This window comes from Nannizzia gypsea, genomic scaffold, assembly GCF_000150975.2.
Source record: "Nannizzia gypsea CBS 118893 supercont1.9 genomic scaffold, whole genome shotgun sequence".
Lineage (NCBI taxonomy): Eukaryota > Fungi > Ascomycota > Eurotiomycetes > Onygenales > Arthrodermataceae > Nannizzia > Nannizzia gypsea.
The window spans coordinates 717,061-742,011 of record NW_003345193.1 but is presented as its reverse complement, the minus strand read 5'-3'; the positions used below and the strand labels follow the sequence as shown (position 1 = coordinate 742,011).

General features: G+C 50.1%; 7 protein-coding genes across 7 annotated transcripts in view; 2 read left to right on the top strand and 5 right to left on the bottom strand.

The window, feature by feature from the left end:
* Positions 1-326: 326 nt before the first annotated feature.
* MGYG_08528 (fatty acid synthase subunit beta) lies at positions 327-6,664 on the bottom strand (the record flags this gene model as incomplete). Its single annotated transcript, XM_003169572.1, has 3 exons — positions 327-806; positions 867-5,697; positions 5,772-6,664. 3 exons carry the CDS (start codon positions 6,662-6,664, stop codon positions 327-329), a joined length of 6,204 nt encoding a protein of 2,067 aa, XP_003169620.1.
* Positions 6,665-7,898: 1,234 nt separating this feature from the next.
* MGYG_08527 (hypothetical protein) lies at positions 7,899-13,637 on the top strand (the record flags this gene model as incomplete). Its single annotated transcript, XM_003169571.1, has 3 exons — positions 7,899-8,436; positions 8,504-13,458; positions 13,527-13,637. 3 exons carry the CDS (start codon positions 7,899-7,901, stop codon positions 13,635-13,637), a joined length of 5,604 nt encoding a protein of 1,867 aa, XP_003169619.1.
* Positions 13,638-14,080: 443 nt separating this feature from the next.
* On the bottom strand, positions 14,081-17,933 carry MGYG_08526 (hypothetical protein; the record flags this gene model as incomplete). Its single annotated transcript, XM_003169570.1, has 5 exons — positions 14,081-16,552; positions 16,579-16,651; positions 16,730-16,742; positions 16,841-17,650; positions 17,744-17,933. 5 exons carry the CDS (start codon positions 17,931-17,933, stop codon positions 14,081-14,083), a joined length of 3,558 nt encoding a protein of 1,185 aa, XP_003169618.1.
* Positions 17,934-18,252: 319 nt separating this feature from the next.
* On the top strand, positions 18,253-19,047 carry MGYG_08525 (C2H2 type zinc finger domain-containing protein; the record flags this gene model as incomplete). The annotated part of the gene is made up of 3 exons (XM_003169569.1): positions 18,253-18,261; positions 18,318-18,344; positions 18,421-19,047. 3 exons carry the CDS (start codon positions 18,253-18,255, stop codon positions 19,045-19,047), a joined length of 663 nt encoding a protein of 220 aa, XP_003169617.1.
* A 113-nt stretch (positions 19,048-19,160) lies between these two features.
* Positions 19,161-20,274, bottom strand: MGYG_08524 (arabinan endo-1,5-alpha-L-arabinosidase A; the record flags this gene model as incomplete). Its single annotated transcript, XM_003169568.1, has 2 exons — positions 19,161-19,458; positions 19,544-20,274. The coding sequence occupies 2 exons, from the start codon at positions 20,272-20,274 to the stop codon at positions 19,161-19,163; spliced, it is 1,029 nt and encodes a 342-aa protein (XP_003169616.1).
* An 827-nt stretch (positions 20,275-21,101) lies between these two features.
* Positions 21,102-22,488, bottom strand: MGYG_08523 (pyruvate dehydrogenase E1 component subunit beta; the record flags this gene model as incomplete). The annotated part of the gene is made up of 4 exons (XM_003169567.1): positions 21,102-21,573; positions 21,642-21,928; positions 22,035-22,158; positions 22,235-22,488. The coding sequence occupies 4 exons, from the start codon at positions 22,486-22,488 to the stop codon at positions 21,102-21,104; spliced, it is 1,137 nt and encodes a 378-aa protein (XP_003169615.1).
* A 502-nt stretch (positions 22,489-22,990) lies between these two features.
* Positions 22,991-24,951, bottom strand: part of MGYG_09198 (hypothetical protein) — a gene marked incomplete at both ends in the record, with an annotated part of 2,469 nt that continues 508 nt past the window's right edge. The window contains 2 exons of the mRNA XM_003169566.1: positions 22,991-24,665; positions 24,743-24,882. Coding sequence (XP_003169614.1) covers positions 22,991-24,665; positions 24,743-24,882 — 1,815 coding nt within the window. The remainder of the gene's footprint in view (positions 24,666-24,742; positions 24,883-24,951) is intronic.

The following is a 24,951-nucleotide window of genomic DNA, read 5'->3' as shown; positions in this document are numbered from 1 at the left end:
CCTCATATGCTACCTTGGTCATAACAGTGGACCATCCAGATAAAGTCACGAATAGATAGTATTGTTGAAGTAGTACTTTATTGCGTTAGCGTTGCTATCTACACCGTACCCACTTGCTGTTGTGATTTCGTCTAAAAACATGAAACCAACAACATCATCGATCTAGGAACCTGTAAACATAGAGAAGAAAATGGAAAAAGCATAAATTAAAGAACATAAAATTAAGAATTTTTTGCTCCTCACCAGAAACTGTAAGACATGCAAGGCGAAGAGTTGCTTAAATAGATGAAAAACTGAATTATTGTTCGACAGGAAATATCGACTTATCAAGGCGAGGCAGTAGATTCAGTGGGGGTATCTTGGGGTTCTTCATATTTATCCCAGTTTGCCAAAATATTTCCAATGCGGGGTGAATTGGTAAGTCGGTATACATCTTCGAAATACTCCCTGGTAAGCTCAAATGGACGAGCGGTAACGTTCGGAATGTATTTGCCGATCAGTTTGCTTGGATCAATGGTCGTCTTGTTAATCTTCTTAAGCAAGAAAGATCGGAAGGGCTTGACACCGGAGCGAAGGAAAGTACTGTGGAAAGGCACATCGATACCCTTGAGTGGGATGGTTGCAAATCCACGCTCGAGAACAATAGGCTGCGGTTTAGCATTTGTCTGTTTCACGCATTCATCGATAATTTGGACGAGGTGTGATTTCACGTCTTCGAGAGACATGGTCTGCATAAGGGCAGGGATATCTATCTTTTGCGCCTTGAGGACATTAAGGACATTCGTCAAACTGTCAAGCGCTCGAAGCTGTAAAGAAATTAGCACATGTTTTCAAGGTAGTTGCACTTGTATTTTTGATAAACTCACATCACCAGCACAAACATACTGCATGTTGGCAACGTTGTAGTTGACAATCTCGAGCAGCCAGCCTGTAGTCTCCGAAATGTTTTCAACCACATACTGAAGAGCTTGTTCATTGAAAGTCTGGGAGATACGGCTGGGGTTAACAGCGCACATTGAGTAGTTGGACCGGCCCAGTTCGTCACGTTCGACTGCAACTTGCATTGTCAAACCACGGTAGAACACGACCGAGACAAGACTCTCAATTGGCATGACCTCAGCAAGGGCAGCAAGAGCAGAGTACTCTCCCAAGGAGTGGCCCGCGAAACTGCTGTCTCGCTGGACGAGACCCTTGGAGCGCATGTCCTCGAAACTGGCTTTCTCCATTAGCGTGAGGGCCGGCTGGGTGAACTGAGTTGCGGACAATAAGCCGGTAGGAGATTTATAGGTGTAAGAAGTAGTTTTCTCATCAACCTCCTTGAATATCTTCTCAGACTTGATAGATCCATCGGCGTTGACTGTTTCGAAAGTCATAGACATATAGTTTTGCCGAATGTTCTTTCCACGTGGTCCACCGAAATGTACAGTCAGCTCCTGAGGGTTGTTTTTGACAATATCAATGATAGAGAAACCGTAATTCTCCATGAAATGGCGATCGGCGCGGTCCCATACTTCCTTGGCGACAGGGCTGGTGGCATAAAGGTCCATACCCATTCCTTGCTCCTGAGAACCTTGACCAGTGAAAACGTACGAAGAAACAGGCTGCTCGACTTCAGCTTCACCAATCAAAACCTTCTCCTCAGTAGCCTGGTTACTGGTTTCAACCTGGATAATCTTGCGGCCAGCAATCATACCGACATGCTGGAGTTTGACAACGAGATCATCGTTGGGAAGAACCATTCCGACGAGTGAAGCGTGGAAGCTACGAACACGACCGATGTTGTTCTCGGCAGCCCAGGTTTCAACAAGACTTCTGACAGCAGCACTAGTATACATGCCGTGAGTGATGGTTCCCGGCAAGTGGGCATAGCTGGAGAAAACTCTAGAGACATGGATTGGGTTATAGTCGCCAGAGACTCTAGCATATGTTTCGTTAGAAGCGGGAGCTTTGAGAACTAGAGGGGTCTTGCTAAGGGGAATTGGGTTCTCAAAGTTGACTGGCTGCTCAATTGCAGAACCATGACGCTGGAGATAATCGATCACCGGGTTGCCGTGGGAAACTCCGGCATCATAGTCGACTGATCCCACCTGAATAATCTCTTTGGTGGGAAGTTCAACCAAGACCTGACCAGTTGTCTGCATGTTCTGGAAGACAGTCTTATCCTTGTAACGAACCAAACTCTGGAGACGGAAAGTAAGGGTTTGACCCAGAAGTTCCACATTGCCTTCATCCAGACGGAACCACTCTTTCGATTGCAACACTGCTACATCCTTTGAAGTGGCCAAAAATACCTGCATTGGAACTTCGTCCTTGCGTAAGAAGGTGGTTTCGTAGTCAGTGTAGTTACCTCGGTACAGGAACTGACTGGTAACATGCATAATCGGTTCACCGTCCCTCTTGATGGTTCCACAGACCTCAACCATCTTACCGGAGTCCTGGTTAACGATGGCATTAATCTGGGCGGTCGTATCGAGGACATCTCCGACCTTGAGCGGCTCTGCGCCAGGGACCATTCTGAAACCGTTCGACAGATGGACGAGCTTTAAAAGGTCGCCATCGATAGTGCGAGGGAAGATTGGCTTGGTAATTGCTTTCCATCCCGCGACGATAGCGAAGTCCATAGGGGCAAAGGTTTCTTTTCCGTGGCGCTCAACAAAGGCCTCACCGGTGTTACCAACAGCGTGAACAAAGTCAGCGATGGCTTGGGGAGTAACAGTCGTGCGACCGCCATCGAAGATGGCTGCAGCTGGGGTGTCGAAGGGAACAGTGCGCTCGCCAAACCACACGCGGTAATAAAATTCCTTGATACGATCGTTGCGGCCTTGCATCACTTCTCTGATAGGAGCATAGCCGGTTTCAGGGTGGTAGGTGAAGTAGAATGGAAGTGGAACAACACCGCCTTCTGCAGTTCGGCCCTCGAACAATGTGAGCGCGATGCGGTTCTTGTCCGTAAGTCGGATCTCGACAGTTTTGACCAGCTTGCCTGACTGACATGGCTCACGCATGCTGATTATCGTCTTCGATGGGTCATTTGGATTGGATATTTCAACGAACATACCACGAGTAGGCGCAAGGATGCGTTTGATAGGGTTGGTCTGGAAACGCTGGCCTTGGATGAAGACCTCGGTAGTAAAGAGGGCATATCTCCAAGAGTAAACTTTACCAGCCAAAAGGTGGAGCCACCGATCAAGCTCTGGAAGGCTGGCGGATGGGGAGGATGAAAGGCGGTAGGAGACCCTAGTAGAATCCTCGGATATCGTTAAACCATCAATGTCACGATCTTCATCGTCATCAAGGGCAAGTCGACCACCGAAGTATTCAACGACAGGTACCTTAGACTCATCGCCATTGTAGACATCTTGGATAAGGCCTTTAATATGGTCTTGGTGTATGCCATCCAAGATACTTTTGATTGGTTCATCAATAATGGTAGAGTACTTGGCAGCCATGGGTCCTTGCAGAATACAAACACGTCCCACATCCTGACCAACAACAGCCTCGATATCTTCCGATTGCCAGAGAGAATCCTTCTTAAACCAGAACTCAAAGTTCTCATCCAGGGACGGTACAAATGGAACTGGTTTCTGCCCTCGCCTCTGGCAGAGCTGGAGGAAGTGCTGAACATCCTGAGCGTTGATAAGTTGATCGGTAGACGCAGGGTAGGCATCGAGGATCTCCTGAACAATTGGGTAAGGGGTATCAAGCTGCGAGTAAGATTGGAGGCGAGATTCTTGGTTCTTCTCGTTTGTAAAACGCTCTTCAACACGGCGAATGAAATCACCAGTGAATCTCTTAAGTGAGTCATCGATCCACCTAGCTTCATGTTTAACATACATGAGTTCAACCATGCGGTGCACAACTTCAGCGTAGGTCATATCCTCCAAGTCAACGGTGATACCTTTCGAGTTACGCCCGAACCATACTTTCTGGAAGTCATCGTTGAGTTTTTTGATGATATAGTCTCGATGTTTCTTGAGAGCAGGGAGTCGCTTGGCCTTGTCAAGAGAAAAAATCTTTTGATCCATCTCAGCCCAGAAAAGAACACCTCTAGTGGCTAGTTTGTGAATAGGTTCACCCATCTCAGAGCGTACGGTAATGACGCCGCCTGCAGCGCCTTTGTAAGTGTCTTCCCATTTAGCGTCATCCACACCAGGCGCGGCTACTATTGCCTGCTTGGCAGCCTTTGACGTGTGTGCCTCCTTAGCAACCATCATACGACTACCGAAGAGGCAGCCGTCGAACGGCATGGGTGGGTATCCAAACTGGCGGGACCAATTACCAGTGAGATATGGGTAGGTATCCTTAGATCCACCAAAGCCGCTGCCTGCAACAAGGACAATGTTATCGCACTTACGGATACGACTATACATTTGAAGGACAGGCTGGTGGAAATCTTCAAACGAGTGATGTCCACCGCCACGACCACCGGTCCATTGTAGGATCACAGGGAAGCTAGGGTTTGCCTTGGCAATGTTGATAACCTGTTGGATAGCGTCCAAAGAACCGGGCTTGAAACCGATATGCTTAATTCCGAGGGTCTCAATGTATTCATTGGCAACTTCTATAGATGGTACACCGGCACCAATAACGAGACCTTCGATCGGAACACCGTCGGCACGAAGCTTGGCCAATAATGGAATCTGCCAGGCCATGGCACGAGGATTAACGTAGATCAAGTTAACAGTGATACCGCGACCAGGCGGAATCGCCTTTTCGATCTTGGTAAGAGCTGTTGTCATAGACTTCGCGTTATAGTAGCCACCTCCACCGAGCTCGATCTGGTATCCGGCGTTCATTGTTGCAGCAACGAAGTCCCAAGGCACAGTAGTAGGAGTCATACCAGGAACCATGATTGGGGGAACACCCAAAAGTCTGCTCATCTTAGTATCCACAAACGTTTGACCAACGGAGGTCTTCACAAGTCGGGGGCCGTAGACTTCTACCCAGTCAACGGCATATTTGACCGCATGGTCTTCATCCCGATCAAATAATTCAGGTTTGTATCCAACCTCTGCATTTGTGCCGTCTATAAGGCCACCAAGAATGACTCGGACACCGGTACCGTCCTTGTTACGGTTTGTAAGTACTCCTAGACCGGAGATGCCACCGGGACCAAAGTCAACGATGTGGGTAGCCTTGCTGAACACAGTTGCCTTCTCCCAGTCAACGGGATCACTGGTGATCATGCGGATCAATGCAGGTACGATATCTTCGTCCCCGAGTTTACTAATATCCTTGCCAGTGTTCGTATCGTAAACAGGAATTCGTAGGGATCGTGCAGGGATTTTGATGTCCTCAACGTCCTCAGCGATAGCTTCGAAGGCAGAAGCAAGGTACTGGCTGTGGAATGGGGCGGTGATAGGCAGGAACCTATTGACAAAGCGGATCTTTCGCTGTGTGAAAGGTACGCGGTTTTGGTCCAGGCCAGTGGCCGCTTTAACCTTACGGAGACGTAAGTTAAGACCGTAGAGGGAGATTGGTGGACCGGTAACAACAAAATTGCGAGGGCTGTTAACTAGGGAGATGGCAATGTGACGGTCTTCCGGCAGATGCTGGTTTGTCGCATCAATGTGTTCCTGTACGGCAGACCGGTGGAGATCTCGGATGGACAACATAGGAGTCGGGATACCTTCTCCATTCTCGATGGAGTCCTGAAGCAACGATGGAGCGAGTGAGGTGCGAGGGTATGCTTGCTGACTTCGAAGACCGATCCAGAAGAGCATGGTCAGCGCAGCTCTGGCGGCCTTTGCAAAGGACTCCCAAGTGGTAACGGTGGCGATGGCAGCAGCGGTAATGGAATGCCCTGAGAGTGGCCGGTGGTACCACTGAAAGTATCGAGGACGTCGCCTGGCTCCTTGCCCATTGCCTTGCATGTGGCCATGAAGTGGGCCAGTTGGACAAGACCGATCAATGGCAGACTAACGGGAGCAGAGACAAGGTAGTCAGTGTCCGGTTGGGTGTCTCGGTCGTGTAACCAGCGGAGAATGTCCATTCCCTTAGAATAGAGCTTGATCGCGTCGAGATCTCTGGCGAGAGACTGCAACAGTTCTGCAGAAGAGGAGATGAGGTCTTCAACAAAGGAAGGATATGTGTTGTAAATCTCGCGAAGCTCGTCAAAATACTCTTCGATATTACCTTGGCCGCCATAGATGCTGTACAGCTTTGCGTTCCCTTCGGTGGCAGCACGCAGGAGAGCCGAATCGTGGGGTTTTGTGGGCCTGTTTACCGCTGCACGGGCCGCATAGTAGTTTTCTACCATAAGCAGCTTCTTTGCGGGGATGCCGGGTATGGAGCCAGCAACGGCATGGACATCGTTCCCGCGCATAAAAGCACGCTCGAACTCGTTGAGAACAAGTTTGAGGACTTCGATATACGAGCCAAGAGAGTCATCTTCGCCCTCCTCGACCTCATGGGCGACGAAGCCAAGGTACCGGGCCACGAGGTCCGGCACGGACGAAGGCTCATCGTCCTGTGCTAGCTCGTCGGTGGGCTCAGGGAGCGAGGCAGCAAAGCTGTCCTTGAGCTGTGAGGCATGGAAATGAAGGGATGTGGCCACTAGAAAGGAAAACTCGAGGGATCCGTGGGAGAGATTGAGCGGGCGGAGGGACTGCGAGGATCGGGGGGTGTTGATGCCCGTTTGCGGGCCTGTCGAGGGGCCAAACATGACTTTTTCAGGCTGATTAGAACAGTGAAGGAATGGATATGCAGCAGAAGGCGTGGCGGGTCAATTAAGTAGAATATATATGTTTGTATCGTGTTCTGTCACCTGTTAGCCCTGATCTCGAATAGCTGTCGAAGCTCGGAGCTCCGCTCCCCTCCCCCAAGCTTTGGACGCGAGATGCCCCTTACCAATGCCGCATGATACCTCTAAACCAGACAGAAATGAGAGATGCCGTGACGAGTCGTAATGTAAAAGACGAAGACGAGGAGAAGATGAAGGGAAAATGAAGCCGTGAAGGCGAAGAAACGAAGATGAAGTCGAAGTTGTGAAATTGAAGTCGAATTAAAGCTGGCGAGGAAGAAGTTGAGAATTCCCCAATCGAGCACTTTGGCAAAAAAAGTAAAAAAAAAGGAGAATTTTTCAAGTGGCGGGCCCGTTGAGGACGCGCTAGACCTAAGGAGGCGAGGCGCGGTATTTTAACCGCCCCAAAGAATTCAAAACGGTTGAATTTCCAGGGACAAGTGGGGCATCTTACCGTACATGACGCGCGGTTACTCTGTTATTACATTACAATAGCCGCCCCACATACATCGCTATTGGCGATTTCCATACAACCGCGAATAGATATTCCTGATCTTTTTGTGCGGCAGAAGCACAGATAGAAACATGAAGCCTCTACTAGCAAGTGATAGCTAATATTGACAGGCAATTATCAAAGCAAAGAACCCAGCTATCGATAGCCAAGCTGTGGTGATAGTCTCTACGGCAGCGCCTAGATCCGCCGTCACGTCGTTACGATACATGGTCCCTGGCAGTACACCATGCTGTATTTTACGCTGACTAAGCCTAGAACTTTTCCTTCCCTCCCTTTTTCTTGCTTGTTGGCCCAAACGGGAAGTAGGAAGCTCACTTTTTCAACCCTCAACCTCAGCTTCAATTTCTTTTTCTTCTTCTCCTCCTCCTTCTTCTTTGCTCGTTGACATCTCGACTTCGTTCTCAAGCAATTAATATAATCCTTCTTTAATTAACGACCCGTTCTCTTCTTCTGCTTCTGAACTGCTTGACGGAGCTTGCTTGAGTGTTGTAGCCGAGCTATCTACGGAGTACTACAAGGACATGCGCCAGCCAGCTTAATATCTCCATTGAACAGCCTAATATCCCCTACATTGACTGCCAGCAGGACACCCGCTCGCCATCTATATTTCCTCGATTTCTTTAGATTCCTCAAGCCACCACCATGAAGCCAGAAGTCGAGCAGGAGCTGGCTCACACGCTGCTCGTCGAACTCCTTGCCTACCAGTTTGCCTCACCAGTGCGGTGGATCGAGACGCAGGATGTCATTCTAGCTGAGAAACGGACGGAGCGTATTGTCGAGATAGGTCCGGCGGACACCCTAGGTGGCATGGCCCGGAGGACACTCGCATCGAAATACGAAGCCTACGACGCCGCCACCTCCGTCCAGCGTCAGATCTTCTGCTATAATAAGGATGCGAAGGAGATCTACTATGATGTAGATCCTGTCGAGGACGAGCCTGCTCCAGGCCCAGAATCTACCGCCGCTGACGCTACCGGTGCCCCTGCAGCTGCCACTTCTGCTCCAGCTGCCGCTGCCACGGTGCCAGTGGCCGCTCCTGCCCCCTCAGCGGGTCCCGCTGCGGCTGTGGAGGATGCTCCCGTCACTGCTGTTGAGATTGTGAGGTCACTTATTGCGCAGAAACTGAAAAAGGGCCTAGCAGATGTGCCACCTAGCAAAGCAATTAAAGATCTAGTAGGAGGTAAGTCACTATAAAGACTGATATCTTAACTATACGTACGAGGCGCCTTTACTGACTGTTGATACAGGGAAGTCAACATTACAAAATGAAATTCTGGGTGACCTCGGAAAGGAGTTTGGTTCCACGCCCGAACGACCCGAAGACACTCCTCTTGATGAACTCTCCTCGTCTCTCCAGGCCACTTTCAACGGCCAACTCGGAAAACAATCGTCTTCTCTCATTGCTCGACTAGTTTCCTCCAAGATGCCCGGTGGTTTCAATATTACTGCTGTTCGCAAGTATTTGGAATCTCGCTGGGGGCTAGGCGCGGGCCGACAAGACGGTGCTCTCCTCCTTGCCCTTACTATGGAGCCTGCGTCCCGTATTGGCTCCGAATCTGATGCGAAAGCGTACTTTGATGACATTACGAATAAATATGCTGCTAATGCTGGAATAACACTATCTACTGCCAAGGCTGGAGGCGATAGTGGTGGGGGTTCCGGAGGCATGATGATGGACCCTGCTGCCATTGATGCCCTTACTAAAGACCAGAGAGCTCTCTTCAAACAGCAACTCGAAGCTATCGCAAGATACCTTAAGATGGACCTTCGCGCTGGAGACAAGGCGTTTGTTGCGTCTCAGGAGTCTCAGGCAGCTCTCCAGGCTCAGCTTGACCTCTGGCAAATAGAGCATGGTGAAGTCTATGCTTCTGGTATCGAGCCTTCCTTTGACCCACTCAAGGCCAGAGTATATGACTCTTCTTGGAATTGGGCTCGCCAGGATGCCCTCAGCATGTATTATGATATCATCTTTGGCCGGCTTCGCGTCGTTGACCGTGAAATTGTCAGCCAGTGTATCCGCATCATGAACAGGTCCAACCCACTCCTTCTCGACTTTATGCAGTACCATATAGACAATTGCCCGACCGAGCGTGGAGAAACATATAAGCTTGCCAAAGAGCTTGGGTGCATGCTGATCGAGAACTGCAAGGACGTTTTGAACGCCGACCCAGTGTACAAGGATGTTGCAGTCCCCACTGGGCCTCAGACAACTGTCGACGCTAGAGGAAATATCAAATACCAAGAGGCCACACGGCCAAGTGCGCGCAAACTTGAGGACTACGTACGAGCGATGGCACAGGGTGGTCCCATCTCTCAGTACAGTGGCCGCACTAAGGTACAAAATGACCTCAAGAACGTCTATAAGATGATCCAAAAGCAACATAAACTTTCCAAGGCTTCACAGCTGCAGTTCAACTCCCTTTACAAGGAAGTTCTGCGCACCCTGGCCATGAATGAACGCCAAATAATGCCTCAACAAAATGGGCACGCTAGAAAGGGAGCACCCGCTAATGGCTCACGCTCTCCTTCCACCAACTCGGGCAAGGTGGAGACAATTCCCTTCTTGCATCTGAAGAGGAAGACAACTCACGGATGGGACTACAGCAAGAAATTGACTGGCGTTTATCTTGATGGTCTAGAGTCTGCTGCCCGGTGTGGTCTCACCTTTAGCGGCAAGAACATCTTGATGACTGGTGCCGGTGCTGGCTCCATCGGTGCCGCGGTACTACAAGGAATGATCAGTGGTGGAGCCAAGGTCGTTGTCACTACCAGTCGCTTTTCAAGAGAAGTTACCGAGTACTACCAGACGATGTACACTCGATACGGCGCGCGAGGCTCTCAGCTTGTTGTCGTCCCATTTAACCAGGGAAGTAAGCAGGATGTCGAAGCTCTTATCCAGTACATCTACGATCCCAAGAACGGACTTGGATGGGATCTAGACCACATCGTTCCATTTGCCGCTATTTCTGAAAACGGCCGTGAAATTGACTCCATTGATTCTAAATCCGAGCTGGCCCATCGTCTCATGTTGACAAACATTCTCCGTATGATTGGTGCTGTCAAATCTCAGAAACATGAGCGAGGCTTTGCAACTCGTCCTGCCCAGGTTGTCCTTCCTATGTCTCCTAACCATGGAACCTTTGGAAATGATGGCCTTTATTCTGAGTCAAAGCTTGGCCTAGAGACCCTGTTCAACAGATGGTATTCCGAGAATTGGTCTGACTATCTCACTATCTGTGGAGCTGTGATTGGTTGGACTCGTTCTACAGGTCTGATGAACGCCAATGACACAATTGCCGAGGGCGTTGAAAAACTTGGGGTCCGTACCTTCTCCCAACAGGAAATGGCCTTTAATTTGCTCGGACTCATGGCGCCTGCTATCGTTGATCTCTGCCAGAATAACCCTGTCTTTGCTGACCTGAACGGTGGCCTTCAATTCATTCCTGACCTCAATGGATTGATGAAGAAGCTTCGCAGTGAAATTGTCGAGACTAGCACTGTCAGACAGGCAGTTATGAAGGAAACTGCCCTTGAGAATAAGATTATCAACGGCGAGGACAGCGAAGCTCTGTATAAGAAGGTCATTACTGAGCCTCGCGCCAATATCAAATTCGAATTCCCAATTCTGCCTGACTGGAAGACCGAGGTTGATCCTCTCAACGGCAATCTCAAGGATATGGTCAACTTGGACAAAGTTGTTGTTATCACCGGTTTTGCCGAAATTGGACCGTGGGGTAATTCCCGTACCCGCTGGGAGATGGAGGCTTACGGAAAGTTCTCTCTTGAGGGCTGCATTGAGATGGCATGGATGATGGGCCTTATCAAGAATCACAACGGCCCTCTTAAAGGTAAACCATACTCCGGGTGGGTGGATACCAAAACCGGCGAGCCAGTCAGCGACAAGGATGTCAAGGCCAAGTATGAGAAATACATTCTCGAGCACTCCGGTATTCGTATTGTCGAGCCTGAACTGTTCGGCGGATACGATCCTAACAACAAACACCTTTTGCAAGAAGTTGTATTACAAGAGGACCTCGATACTTTCGAAGCATCCAAAGAGACTGCCGAGGAATTCAAGCGTGAACATGGCGATAAGGTCGAGATTTTTGAAATTAAAGACTCCGGAGAGTACACCGTCCGCCTGCTCAAAGGGGCCACTCTTCTTATTCCCAAGGCTCTCAAATTTGACCGTTTCGTCGCTGGCCAGATTCCTACTGGCTGGGACCCCAAGCACTACGGAATTCCTGATGATATTATCAGTCAGGTTGACCCAGTTACTCTCTACGTGCTCGTTTGTACTGTCGAGACTCTTCTTGCATCCGGTGTCACTGACCCATACGAATTCTACAAATATGTTCACATTTCTGAAGTTGGTAACTGCATCGGCTCTGGCATCGGAGGTGCTCAAGCTCTTCGTGGCATGTACAAGGACCGTTATCTTGATAAGCCATTGCAGAAAGATATCCTTCAAGAGTCCTTCATAAATACCATGAGTGCTTGGGTGAACATGTTGCTCCTTTCGTCAACCGGTCCTATCAAGACGCCTGTTGGTGCATGTGCTACTGCTGTGGAATCCGTTGACATTGGATACGAGACTATTGTTGAAGGAAAGGCTCGCGTTTGCTTTGTCGGTGGATTTGATGACTTCCAGGAAGAAGGCTCTTACGAATTCGCCAATATGGGTGCCACCAGCAATGCGGAATCCGAATTAGCTCACGGTCGAACACCAAAGGAGATGTCCAGGCCCACCACCACCACCCGTAGCGGATTCATGGAATCTCAGGGCTGTGGTATGCAATTACTTATGAGTGCTCAACTTGCTCTTGATATGGGCGTTCCGATCTATGGCATCGTAGCCCTTACCACCACAGCCACCGATAAGATTGGCCGTTCTGTTCCTGCTCCTGGCAAGGGAGTTTTGACCACTGCTCGTGAGAACCCTGGCAAGTTCCCCTCGCCATTGCTTGATATCAAATACCGGCGCAGACAATTGGAGATGCGTCGTCGCCAAATTCGAGCATGGCGCGAGTCCGAGATCCTTGGCCTCCAAGACGAGATCGACACTCTGCGGGCCCAGTCTGATGACACCTTCAACGCTGCTGAATACCGACAGGAAAGATTTGAACACATTGAGCGCGAGGCCATTAGACAAGAAAAGGATGCTGCGTTCAGCCTGGGGAACAACTTCTGGAAACAGGATTCCAGAATATCTCCTCTACGAGGTGCCCTCGCTACTTGGGGTCTTACTATTGACGATGTTGATGTGGCTTCATTCCACGGTACTTCTACTATTGCCAATGATAAGAATGAGTGTGATGTCTTGTGTCAGCAGATGAAGCACCTTGGCCGAAAGAAGGGCAACGCCCTCTTGGGCATTTTCCAGAAGTATCTCACTGGCCATCCCAAGGGTGCCGCTGGTGGTTTCATGATCAACGGATGTCTTCAGGTTCTTAACACCGGTCTTGTCCCCGGAAACCGCAACGCCGACAACATCGACAAGATTATGGAGAAGTTTGATTACATTGTCTACCCCAGCCGTAGCCTCCAGACAGATGGTATCAAGGCCTTCTCTGTGACTTCGTTCGGCTTCGGCCAGAAGGGAACTCAAGCCATTGGTATCCATCCCAAGTACCTTTATGCCACCCTTGATGAGGCTCAATACGCAGCCTACAAGAACAAGGTCGAGGCTCGTCAGAAGCGTGCCTACAGATACTTCCACAATGGCATGATCAACAACACTCTCTTCGTTGCGAAGGACAAATCGCCATATGAAGATAACCAGGAGTCCAGTGTCTACCTCAACCCTGATGTCCGTGTGGAGTACAACGAGAAGGCCTCTAAGCTACAGTACCCCATCCATTCAAAGCCAAAGGCACCAACCCCTGTTAGCAAAACCGAAAGCACAAAGAAGATGGTTGAAACTCTTGCAAAAGCCACCGTAACCGGTAACACCAAGATTGGTGTTGACGTCGAAGACATTGAATCATTCAACATTTCTAACGAAACCTTTATTGACCGCAATTTCACCCAAAGAGAGAAGGAATACTGTTCGCAAGCAGGCTCCGCGCGAGCATCCTTTGCCGGACGCTGGAGTGCAAAGGAAGCTGTGTTCAAGTCTCTAGGTGTTCGTGGCAAGGGTAGCGGAGCTCCTCTCAAGGAGATCGAGATTATCCACGATGACAACGGTGCTCCAGTTGTGGTTGTAAGTTGATTTTATCCATTTCGCCTCGTTATATCAGTACTAGCAACTAATTTGTATTCTTTTCACAGCTACACGGCGATGCCGCTGCCGCAGCTAAGGAGGCCGGCGTTAAGGAGGTACATGTCAGCATCACTCACAGCGATGCACAGGCTATTGCCATTGCTCAGTCTCACTTCTAGTTTCAGTTGACATATCCATTAGTCCACCATCTGCATATTCCGACTTGACTTTGGGATCAGTCCAGTGTCTGTCTACATGATTCTTGCATCTATTTATATTCACTTCCTTGTCCCTTTATACAATTCTTTCCGCCTGTTTTTCCTTATACCACCTAGTAATGAATTGGTTTAATGACACTGCGAAAAGTTTTAGATTCGATATATGTTCCGTTTCCTCTTTTCTCTACTTCATTGTTTATTCAGTAGAATTTGAATAGAAATAGAAGTCTAGACCAAATCGTCTCCGTATATTCCTCTGGGAGATGTTGTCAGGAAACCGCATAGGTAAAAAAATAAAGGTATGATCTGTTCATTCGACCATCGACGTAGTTATCTATCATATCAACTCCCATGATTAAATTACAGTACATGCGCTCAGGTTAAACTGTCAGTGCTATATTTTCTTAGCTGGTCCCCTTGTTAGTATTGGTAACATGAGCTCGCGCAATTGGTCCCCAATTGGGCCTGGGGTTTGCTTGATATCTCTTCAAACGTTTCCGGCGATGTGAGTCCAAGGCTTTCCTTCCCAGCTCTTCATCAAAGACAACATTGAGTGTGCTACTATCAGGCCGAGGCGAGGGTGAACGGGTCGTTTTCGCATTGCCATTGTCTTCTTTTTTATCATTATTCCGTTCTTTTTTCTCCTCCTCGTCTAATGTATGTCTTTCAGTGGTTTCTATTGACTGATGTACCCCTGAACGATACAGCGCGGATTCAACCATCATTGTGACATCCGCGATGCTCTTACCAGAATCAACTGCAATAAGGAGGTCACGCTTTAGCGCCTTCAATCCAGGGGCTTCCCCTGGTACAGGGTTAAGTGTGTGTCGCTTCCTTCGTAGGATACCAGCACCGGCTGTTGAGTCTGAAAGCGCTCCAGGTTTGATAGGCGACTTAAGGCGAATCCATTCCCGCATGATCTCCCAGATAACTTCCCAGGGGGCATCAGTCCGTATTGAGTTTGGCTTGGCATGGCTTCGAGTAGATCTATACCCTAGATTTCGCAAGGCACCATGGAATTGATTTTCTGGCATTGTCGAAGTACGAAGAACACGAGAGAGATTGCTCACAATAAAGAAGAATGGGTATGGTTCGATAAGTGCAGGATCGACTCTAGGTATGAGAAGAGATACTTCTTGGTTGTGGTTAACAGGTTGTGCTGGTTCTATTTCCGGGGTAGGCTCCTTTGCGCTTCCGTCGAGATCCAAGTCCTCCTCAAGAGCAGTAGTCAGCATGCCCTCTATACGGGGACATGTTTGGTAAGTATCCCTATCCGCACCAGCGGTTAAGTCAAGGATACGCTGGATGAAGACAGGATTATGCAAGGGGCCAGCCCACATAGGTCCAGCGAGATGTGTCTTGAAACCACAATGCTCGCAGTTTGGAGTAGTAGTCGGGCCCTGAGCAAGTCTGTAACTATAGAAAGGCTTTCCATCTTTGCCTGTTTGCGGCTTTCTCTCAGCAAGGCGCTGAGTCTTCCACGAGCCACAACCATGATCACAATTGAAGGAAACCATGGTCTTGCTAGCCGCGAACTTGACCTCCATGGGGGACTTGTGGATACGAACAAAGACTCTAGCGTAAAAGTCGATTGATAAGGACAGCATAGGTTCAATAGCTAGACCGTACTTAGCAGCAGTAGTGCCTATAGCATGTAGAATCAAGCGCAGCCCGCCTTCATGAGAGTGAGGCCCACGGATTGGAATACCGCCGTAAAGGGCGAATGTTTTCTCTGGGTATCCAGCTCCCGCAAAGACTCCGGCATCAGTGCAGGTAACACATAGTAGTCCGCCATCGGCAACTGATTGGACAGCTGCGTCTAGGAATGGGGCTGCAGTTCCATAAGGGTCCAAGTCAACAACGTCAAACTTTGGGATGCCACCAGGCTCGCTGGAGGACCATTGAGTACGACCAACCGTATACATATAGGCGCAAGCATCGCCCTTGTTTGGGTGAACTATATCATCTAGATCGTTATGTTGGACGTTTAACTTCATAGACTCGATGGCCGCCGCGGAAAGATCGTTTCCAACAACGCGAGTTGCAAAGGGGATCTCCTTTGCATAACGCAGAGCTCGAAGCCCCGAGGCTGATAAGGCATCCAGTATAGTAAATGACGGGGTCCATGGTTTGGGTACCGTGCTTTCAGCCGGCTTCTCTGCGCTTTCTTTGGCGGCTCCATCTTCAGCCAGCAGAGTAAGCTCTTCCGCAGCTGTGATGGCTATCCCTTCGCCATTGGATGATGCTTCGGTGCAGAGCTTCTTCATGGGAATGTCTTCGGCTGTGGTCTCGTCTTCGTCCCTCCTTCTTTTGTTCACAGCAGTCTCACAATCCTTTACCTCCCCTCGATCACCAATAGATGATGTACCTGCCTGAATCGGCTTCTTTATATCGGCCGTTTCATCTGCCTTTGCCTTTTTCGCGGTGGCTTTCTTCCCTTTGAGCTTCAATTTGCGTTTCTTCTGCTTCATTGCCGTGGCATGTTCTCCATAAGCGCGAATTGCCAGCACACTCAGGTCTCGATTGAACTGCTGGATAGGGTTGTAAAAAACAGACGGTCGGTCCCCTTCTGTCGTCTTCTGGTTCTGGGTTGATGGAGGAGGTTTGGCGGGTTCAGCGTCCTTCTGGTCAACCAGGATATACGCCAGGCCTTCTTGGATCGTCTTGTATAGCGTTGACCCATGTTTTATAAACTGTCCCTGCTTTGGCGGGCTTGATATTGTCCCTATCTTAGGCATCTCTTCGGTGGATGCCATCCTGTGTGGCAATTGATAGGCAGCTCTCGGTGTGTTCGCGGTTGATAGCAGTAGCTGGGGTTTCGTAGCGATACATCGCAGTCCAAGGCCGAGTCTAGTTGCCAGTCGGCCTACGACCATCTGAGTCTTTAGAGGAGGTTCCTCACGGTATTCTTAATCCCAGCGAAGAATCTCTTCTCCTTTCCGCCTTCTTCGTCCTTTGTGTGTTTTAAAACAGCTCTTCACATCGAAAAAAAAAAAAAAAAAAAAAAAAAAAAACATTTCGACCACAACGCACGTGCCACATTCTAAATTTACATTTTTAAGGGAGCTACGAAAAAGTGTACAATATGTTTAGTGTTGAAGACAACACGATAGTATACGGGTAGGGGTAGGTGGTAATGGTGATGGACGAAAATGACTACTGACCAGGAACAAGGAGGGCTCCGACTAGAGGTACTTGGCTGTACAGTGCATCCCAGGCTTTGGCCTCCCAGCCGACTGCAAGTCCACCAGCCCCTATAACCCCAAGGCCACCGGCAAACCAGAGAGCTGTTCCTACCAACGAGAGGCCATTGACAATCCAACGCCGTCTCTGCTTCCTCTGGTACAGCTCAGTGCCCTTTCGGGACCCTAAGTAGCCGCCGTTGGCTCCAAGGGAACTGCTGCTACCGCCGGGGGCAGCCCTCCTAGTGACCAGCACTTCTCTCCATCCAAACCACCAGGCCCAGCCGCCGACAACGTGCCAGACTCCAATGCCAGTGAGGGCGGCATAGCATGCTCCCATGAACCAAGGTGACCGCGCAATTCCATGGGCTACATACCCAAGTCCAACCCCAGAGCTGCCACCATCGATATAGAGCGGAACAAGCCGGTTAACAAGTATGTGCGATCCAAGCAACGGTATCATTGCGTAACCCAGCATGGCCTGGACGCTTGCAGGTCTCCCCGCTGACTTAATGGCCCTCCGTTGCTCCCGTGTCTCCGCACCGAACTGCTGGGCTCGCCGAGACTGCCTCAAGTAGCGGAGTATCACGCCAGAGGTGACGTGCGCCAGGATGGGCAAGTAGACTATCAGAGGTTCAAGTCCTGGAGCCTGGTATATCGGACGGGTGAGAAGGAGAAAGGTCTCGCTATCAGCGACAGATCGGGTCGCTAGCGGGATAAGTGCGGTGTTGGTAAAATGCAGCCCCAGAAAGATGGTAGGCGGATACGTAGAGTATTTCTGAACGGCCGATACTATCAAGTCATGTTAGTATGTATATACTTTTCTGCAGCTTCACTCTCAGGTAGACGGCCATCTTTGGCCTTCTATGATAGAATTGAACGTACACCAGTAGTCCCAGCTGTGGCCGCTTAAACCCAGCTTCGGCCGTGATGGCATCCCATGACCTCCTGGCAGCCGTCCAGCAGCTATCGAGGAGCCATCAGCGGCTTCAAGATCTAAGTCATTGTCTATTTCATCCAGAGGAGATGGATCTATCTCTTGTAGATAGAGCTCTTGCTCCTTGACGCTGCTCATGCCGGGCGCCGTGGGCAGCAAGGCGGTTGTAAAATCGACCAGCAGAGCCTCTGAACCTCTCCAAATATTCCCTCCAAACAAAGGGAATGACTGTCCTCAGCTTGTAGCCCGCACAAAGTCATGCATTGAAATAGTGTGTAGAATGTTGACGATTTGGTTGCTCGAATGTTGACCGTTTTGAATGGGAAATCCCCAACTGCATGTCCTTGATTGGTCGAAAAGTTGCAGTTTCCATCCTTCAATTCACAACTTCACCTGGTGACAAACCCGTTCTCAACGCGACTATTGAAACATATCTTCCAGACCGTATACAAGAAAGATGCCTCCAGTAAGTAGATATGTTGTTAGAAAGAACGACAAGTTTACTGACTGCTGGGGTGACAGCGCGGCTTCACTAACCCGGCACCAAAGGTGCGCAAAAACAGCCCATCCCGGTTCAAAACGATCCTAAGCACCAGGGAATCGAGAGAATACTGACATGAGGTAGACCGAATCCGCTCGCACCGCGCTGAATGCCTTTACCTGCACGCTTTGCAACAAGTCATACTCGCGACACCCCGAGTACGAAGCACACATCGGCTCCTACGACCACCAGCACAAGAAACGGCTGCGGGACCTAAAGCAGCTCTCTCGAGACCCAAACGCTGCCGAAAAGGCAAGAAAGGCTGAGCGAAAGGCCAATGAAGAAGCTGGGCTTATCGTTGTTGACTCTAGTGGGGATAGGAGCAGTGCTGCAGGTACTGGCAGCAGCTCTACCGGTGGGTTCAAGAAAGGTGGATTCAAAAGCTCGTTCTCTGTGGTAGCTGGTGGAGGATCAGGGAGCTCGAGCACAGTTACATTTGCAGGGGCAGCCCGGCGGAAGAAGAACGTATTGGGAGATGAGGACGAGGACGAGGATGCCACTCAAGGGGAGAATGTTTCGAATAAGACTTCCGGGCCTAAAGCCAATGTTGGCAAAGATGGAGGACATCTACAAGTCAATGAAGAGGTAGAAAGTGACACTGATGAAGAGTATGGCAACGATGATATTCAATCTGGTGGCGGCTACTATGACCCCCGACGGCCGACGGGCTGCTTCCACGAATGCCCCGGGGCAAAGGTCTCTGTGTCTTGAAGCATATATACAGACACTTACTCAGTCTTCGGATGATCATATCACTCAAGATGATGTATTGGTGCATCTCATACTAGCAGCACTATCATATTACTTCACAAAAGGGGGATTAATCACCATGGGACCCGGGCCTCCACGCCGTCTGTCGTTATTTTGACAGGTTCGATTCGACCATCGTCCGTGAAATACATCCTATCGATGCATGTAGCTCGATGATCTCTCTCGTTGTCGTCCGGGAATCGTCGGTGGTACACGATATAATAGTCGTCCTTGACTGAGAAAACACTGTTATGGCCAGTTCCGGTTCCAATTGCGGTGTCTCCCTGCAGGATCTTGACAGGCTCTCCATCAAATGGGCCGAGAGGACTCTTGCTAGTGACATAATTCACTGCATACGAGTTATCTCCCCATCTTGAAGCCGTTGATAGCGTCGTTAATATCAGTCATCTAAAGCGATATCGAGCTAGAATGCAGACGATCCAAAAAACACACTCACCCGCCAGTGCTATACATGAAGTAGTATATGCCATTTCGCTTCAACATCCATGGAGCCTCGACATAGCCCTTGGGAGTGATCTCCTTGACCTCCCCTTTCAACGAGATCATATCATCGTTTAACTCAACGACGACACCATGGCTATGTCCGCCATAGTAGAGGTAATTCCTCCCGTCGTCATCAATAAAGATATCTGCATCGATTGGCTGCGCACCAAAATACGATTCTGATATCAGCGGTTTGCCCAGCGCATCCTTAAACGGGCCTTCCGGTGAGCCCGAGCGTGCGACTCCGAGTCCGGCACCGTCTCCAGCAGAAAAATACATGTAGTACGATCCGTCCTTGAAGGCAACCGATGGCGCCCATGCGGCCCTGTTCGTGCTCCAGGAGACGTCCTTGAAGTCCAGCACTTTTCCCAAACTGGTCCACGTCTTCAGATCGGGGGAAGAGAAGGCCTCGAAGTAGGTCTGGTTCTCATACACGGTGGACACAGTGGGGTAGATGTAGTATTTGTGGTTGAAGATACGGGCTTCAGGGTCGGCGTACCAACCGTCGATGACTGGGTTGCCGACCCGGGGAATCTTCATTGATAGGTTGTGCATTGGAGCAGAGGATACAAGTTGCAGCGCTACCGCCCATACAGCCAGAACCAGGACCAGAGACGGCGACGCTGAAATTGAAGTTGAGGTCGAAGGGATGCTGAGCAGAGCCCGCCGCACTGCTTTGGCCATCGTTCGTATCAGTCCTTGTTTGGATCGGTCCTTGGCCGCAAACCCTGGATCGGGGACATACACTCTGGATGTATGTATATATGGACTCCCCTCGAACAGCTTGATAGTTGTATCATGGCTCCCGTCGAAATCTGAAGCGGTCCTTTATATACACATCGACCGGTGTGCCCCTTACTTGCGGTTTCACAAGCACGTCCAGGGCGGGTTCCAATCTTCAGTGGCACCCAGCTAGCCTCCATCAAGCAGAGAGTATCGTATCATCTGAGCCGTCTGTCGATGGGCTTTTGTATATGTGCTTTTTCTTCTTCGGTGTGAATAGCAAGTATTATCAAATATTGACCCCTGCTCAACCAGCGCATGACAAGTCTTTTAGATGCGATCCACAGGCGGGTACATCATTTTAGTAGTTGTTAGTGGAGTGTGGAGGTGGATATTCAGCTACTTACTTATACACTACGATTTATGGATGCAACTATGATATGCAATGCAATATGCAGCTGGAATTTTGTTTATTGAGCAAATCCAAGGATGAACAATAGGAGGGCGGCGCTATACACGCACGCACACACAAAGGAGAAAACACGAATAGTACAAGTGTGGGCGCTATATATCGTCAGGTAGCGTAAAAATACACAAGATGGAAATGAAAGGGAATACAGAGATCTGAAGAGGGATAGCATAGCTACAGAAGGGAAGAAAATGTGTTGGGAAGAGGTCGGATAAGGTGGAGCGCCATGAAAGGAGGGTGTGAGGTAGGAGTGGTAGAGGGTGAATAAGGTTGTACTAGACGGGTGATGCGTTTGGTGTTGTTGATACAAGTGGCCTGTCTATAGTCGGAGGAGCTTGGTGGCCTGGGAGAGGATGGTGTCCTCCTGCGGGAAACTCATGATCTCCAGCTTCTCGGCATATGGGGTGGGCACTTCAGCACCAGTGACACGGATGGCAGGGGCCTGGAGGTAGTCGAAACCGTATTCCATGGCGAGAGCGAGGATCTCGGACGAGACACCGAACATGGGGAAGCCGGACTCAACGGCGATCAAGTGACCGGTCTTCTTGACAGACTTGACGATGGCCTCCACATCAAGCGGCTTGACAGAACGGAGGTTGATGACCTCAGCTTCGACACCATACTTGGACTTGAGCTGGGCGGCGGCCTGAAGAGACAGGCCAACGGAACGGGAGAGGGTGACGATGGTTAGGTCCTTTCCGGGACGCTCGATCTTAGCCTTTCCGAGAGGAATAACGAAGTCGTCTTTCTGAGCAGCCTCACTCATGGGGAAGGACTGTCCATAGAGAAGCCTATCGTCATCGTTAGCAAGAAAACGCAAAAGAGTCCTACTATCCAGCAGGGTGGAACTCCAACTCACTCGTTCTCAAGAACAACAACCGGGTTAGGGTCACGGATGGCAGCCTTCAAAAGGCCTTTGGCGTCCTCAGAGCTCCATGGGGTGACGACCTTCAGGCCAGGTATGCTTCCATACCAGGCAGCGTAGTCCTGGGAGTGCTGGGCGGCGACACCGGCAGCAAAACCGTTGGGCCCTCTGAAGGTGATGTTGCAGGGCTGGATACCACCGGACATGTAGTGAGTCTTTGCGGCGGAGTTAACGATCTGGTCGATGGCCTGCATGGCGAAGTTGAAGGTCATGAACTCGCACTATAAACGCCGGAAATAACGGAGCGATTGATTAGCAAGGAACAATTGAATAGCATTAAACGGTGTAGAACAGTAAAAATGAAGGAACCAGGAAGTCATCACATACAACTGGGTGAAGGCCGGCAAGAGCAGCACCAACAGCAAGACCACAGAAGCCCTGCTCGGTGATGGGAGTGTCAATTACTCGACGATCGCCGAATCGGTCGAGAAGGCCCTTGGTGACCTTGTAACTGAGCACCAGCAAAATCAGCACCACTTCAACAAAACTAACAAGCCATAAGGGATCAATTGGGTTATATAACTTACGCTCCGTTGTACTGAGCCACCTCTTCTCCGAGGATGAAGACCTTCTCGTTGCTGGCTAGCTCCTCCGCCAAAGCCTCATTGAGCGCATCTCTGACGGTAACCTCCTTCACGCCGCTGGGAGCAGCATACGAGCGTCTCTGGGCAACCGGCTGAGAGAAGACAGCAGGTCGGAAGGCAGAGAAACGGGCTCCTGCGAGCGACGACCGCGGTGCCAGCAGTCGGGAAGCCGGCCGTAGTATCCTGGGAGCCGCCATTTGCGCGGGAAACTGTGCTGAGGATGGGGAGAAGAAGCTAGCTAGAGGGTCTCTGGCGACGAGAGAGTGCAATTGGCACGGGCAACGGTCTCACTGAGCTGCTTCAGGGGCGTGTGGTCGATCGAGCTGCTGGTTCTTCTTCGTCGTCGTCGTCTTCGTCTGCGTGTTTCGTTGCAAGAAAGCAAAGAATGTCGGAGGTTCTTTTTTTGTTGACGGGCTTGTTGAGCTGACTAAGGAGTCACGTGGATCATTCAGCCTGGACCGCTGACTTTGATCAAACAACAACTGAGACTACAACCACAGCAGTGAGAGTGAGAGTGAGGGTAACAGTGACAGGCACAGGGACGGTGATGGTAAGGCTAGAGGCTTGCTTAGGCATAGTGAAGGCTGTCGAAGTGGACGCTGTCTAATGAAGTCTACAAGGAGGAAAAATAAATGGACAAAGTAATCTAAGTGTACTGCTAACAACATGAAAATCTAACGATAACGATGTGTACTAGGGCTAGGCACTAGGACAGCTCCAGTGCTGGCTTGCCCAGGTGGTGAGCATGGTCCTCATCTGGACACCCGGCATAAAGGCCTCTGCATCTTTCTTAGGATCAAAGTCGATGCCTACGACCTTCGTAGCAACGGTCACCCAGGGCTCAAGGAAGTCGAGGTACAGCAGGTCGACCGTATCCGGCAGCGTGGCGGAGTCACCATTTGTGATTGTAGACATGATACAATTTGGAGACCGGTAGAAGGAGACAGGGGCATGCACGGTGTCATCTCCCTCCGTCCCACCGTCATCCTTGGTAGTGTATCCTGGTATCAGGCTAGGCTCATCACTGTCCCGCAGCGGGTTCTGCTCGTTGTCAGCTCCGTGGGCTAGCTGCGCATACCCAGTCTCGACAACAAAGTCTTCATCTCTAGACCACTGCTCCGGCGGACTGAGAGATGAAGAATTCATGGGCATGAATCCCCCCTGAGCCAAAATGTTGGCCGCCTTGTTAAGCACCTTTAAGACCATGACGGCCTTGTCATATGGCACATCCTTCATGTAGCGGAACTCGTTTATGAACGGCGAGACGATGAACGCGCCATCATGAGTAAACGGACCCTTGAATATGTCAAAACGGATGCCGCCCGTGTTGACGAGGGCAAGAGCAGTGGTGTTCTCACGAAGATGGGGCCTAAGCGAGTCAGGGAGAACTTCCTTCTCAAGCCAGCTATAGACACTGTCGTTGGATGGATACTTAGCCCGCGACATCCACAGTGTCTTCGGGGCGCAGCCGTAGACATGGTCGAGCTTGAGAACGCTTCTAGCCTTCTGGATATCCTCCGTGACTTTCTTGCCTTCAGGTGTGTGAAAAGTTGTCTCGTTGAGGCCGGAGTGGTGGTATAATGAGAAGAGGTTGTTGTCAATATATCTTCGAGTGAAAGTAGGTGAACTCTCTGCTGCAGAGACCCGCTTGTTCGCTGTCTTCAGTCCACTCAACGATGCAAAGCCAATAGTTTCCATAAACCGCCCGCTGGCAAGGCTGTATGCTTTACTATCATACTTGACATAGTCACGAATGTGATGATGGCCGCCGAAGAACTGAATCGGCGTGTCCCACTGGACTGATCGTATCTCCGTGAAGATAGCAGCATACTCTTTGGACTTGGCCGGGACATGACCAATGACGAGGAAAAGATCAACTTCTCGATCTCTGATTGCCTCCTGGAACCAGTCTTGCTTGATAGCCCTTTCAACAGGCGTCACAACGGTATTGTTGTAGTTGCCTGTAAAGTCAAACAAGAACCCGAAAGCCATAATCCTGATTCCTTGTATCTTGGTGGTAAACTTCTTGAACCGCTGGGCAAGGGGCACGATCTCACCGGAGTCTGGGTCGGTGATATCGATATTAGATGCAATGTAGTTGCCCTTGAAGTTGGGTACAGTGGTGCGGAGCTCAGCCTCCGACGTGTTCTGCTTGTAGAGCTCATGGTTCCCCGAGCAAAGCAGATCAATATGCTGCTTCTTCAGGAATTCGGATGAATACACTCCCTTAGGCTCAGAGCTGTCGTAGAGTCCACTTCCCTCTACCCGATCCCCGGTATCGATTACCAGCAAGTCCGTTCCAGCAGCTTCGGCCTTTTCACGCATGCGAGTCGCGAAGGAGACATAGTCACCCCAATCAGCAGAGAATGACGGCCTGCGGCAACACCAGGTTCAGTAACTGCATAGGCGCAGATATATCAGGGAGCAAAAAAAAAGAGAACATAATCTCACTCCTGTAGATGGCCTGAATACCAGCCGTGGACGTCGGTGGTGTGGAGGAAGTTAAGCTGGCCCCATGCAAGGTCCCTTAACGGCGCAGGAATGGGATCCGGAGCTTGAGGGCTGACGGGCAAGGGCGACTCCGGCCAGGCCTAGAAGGACGAGAGCAGCGCTGTCGAACATGGCGGGATAGATGTGAGACAGTCCCTAAGCGATGGTTG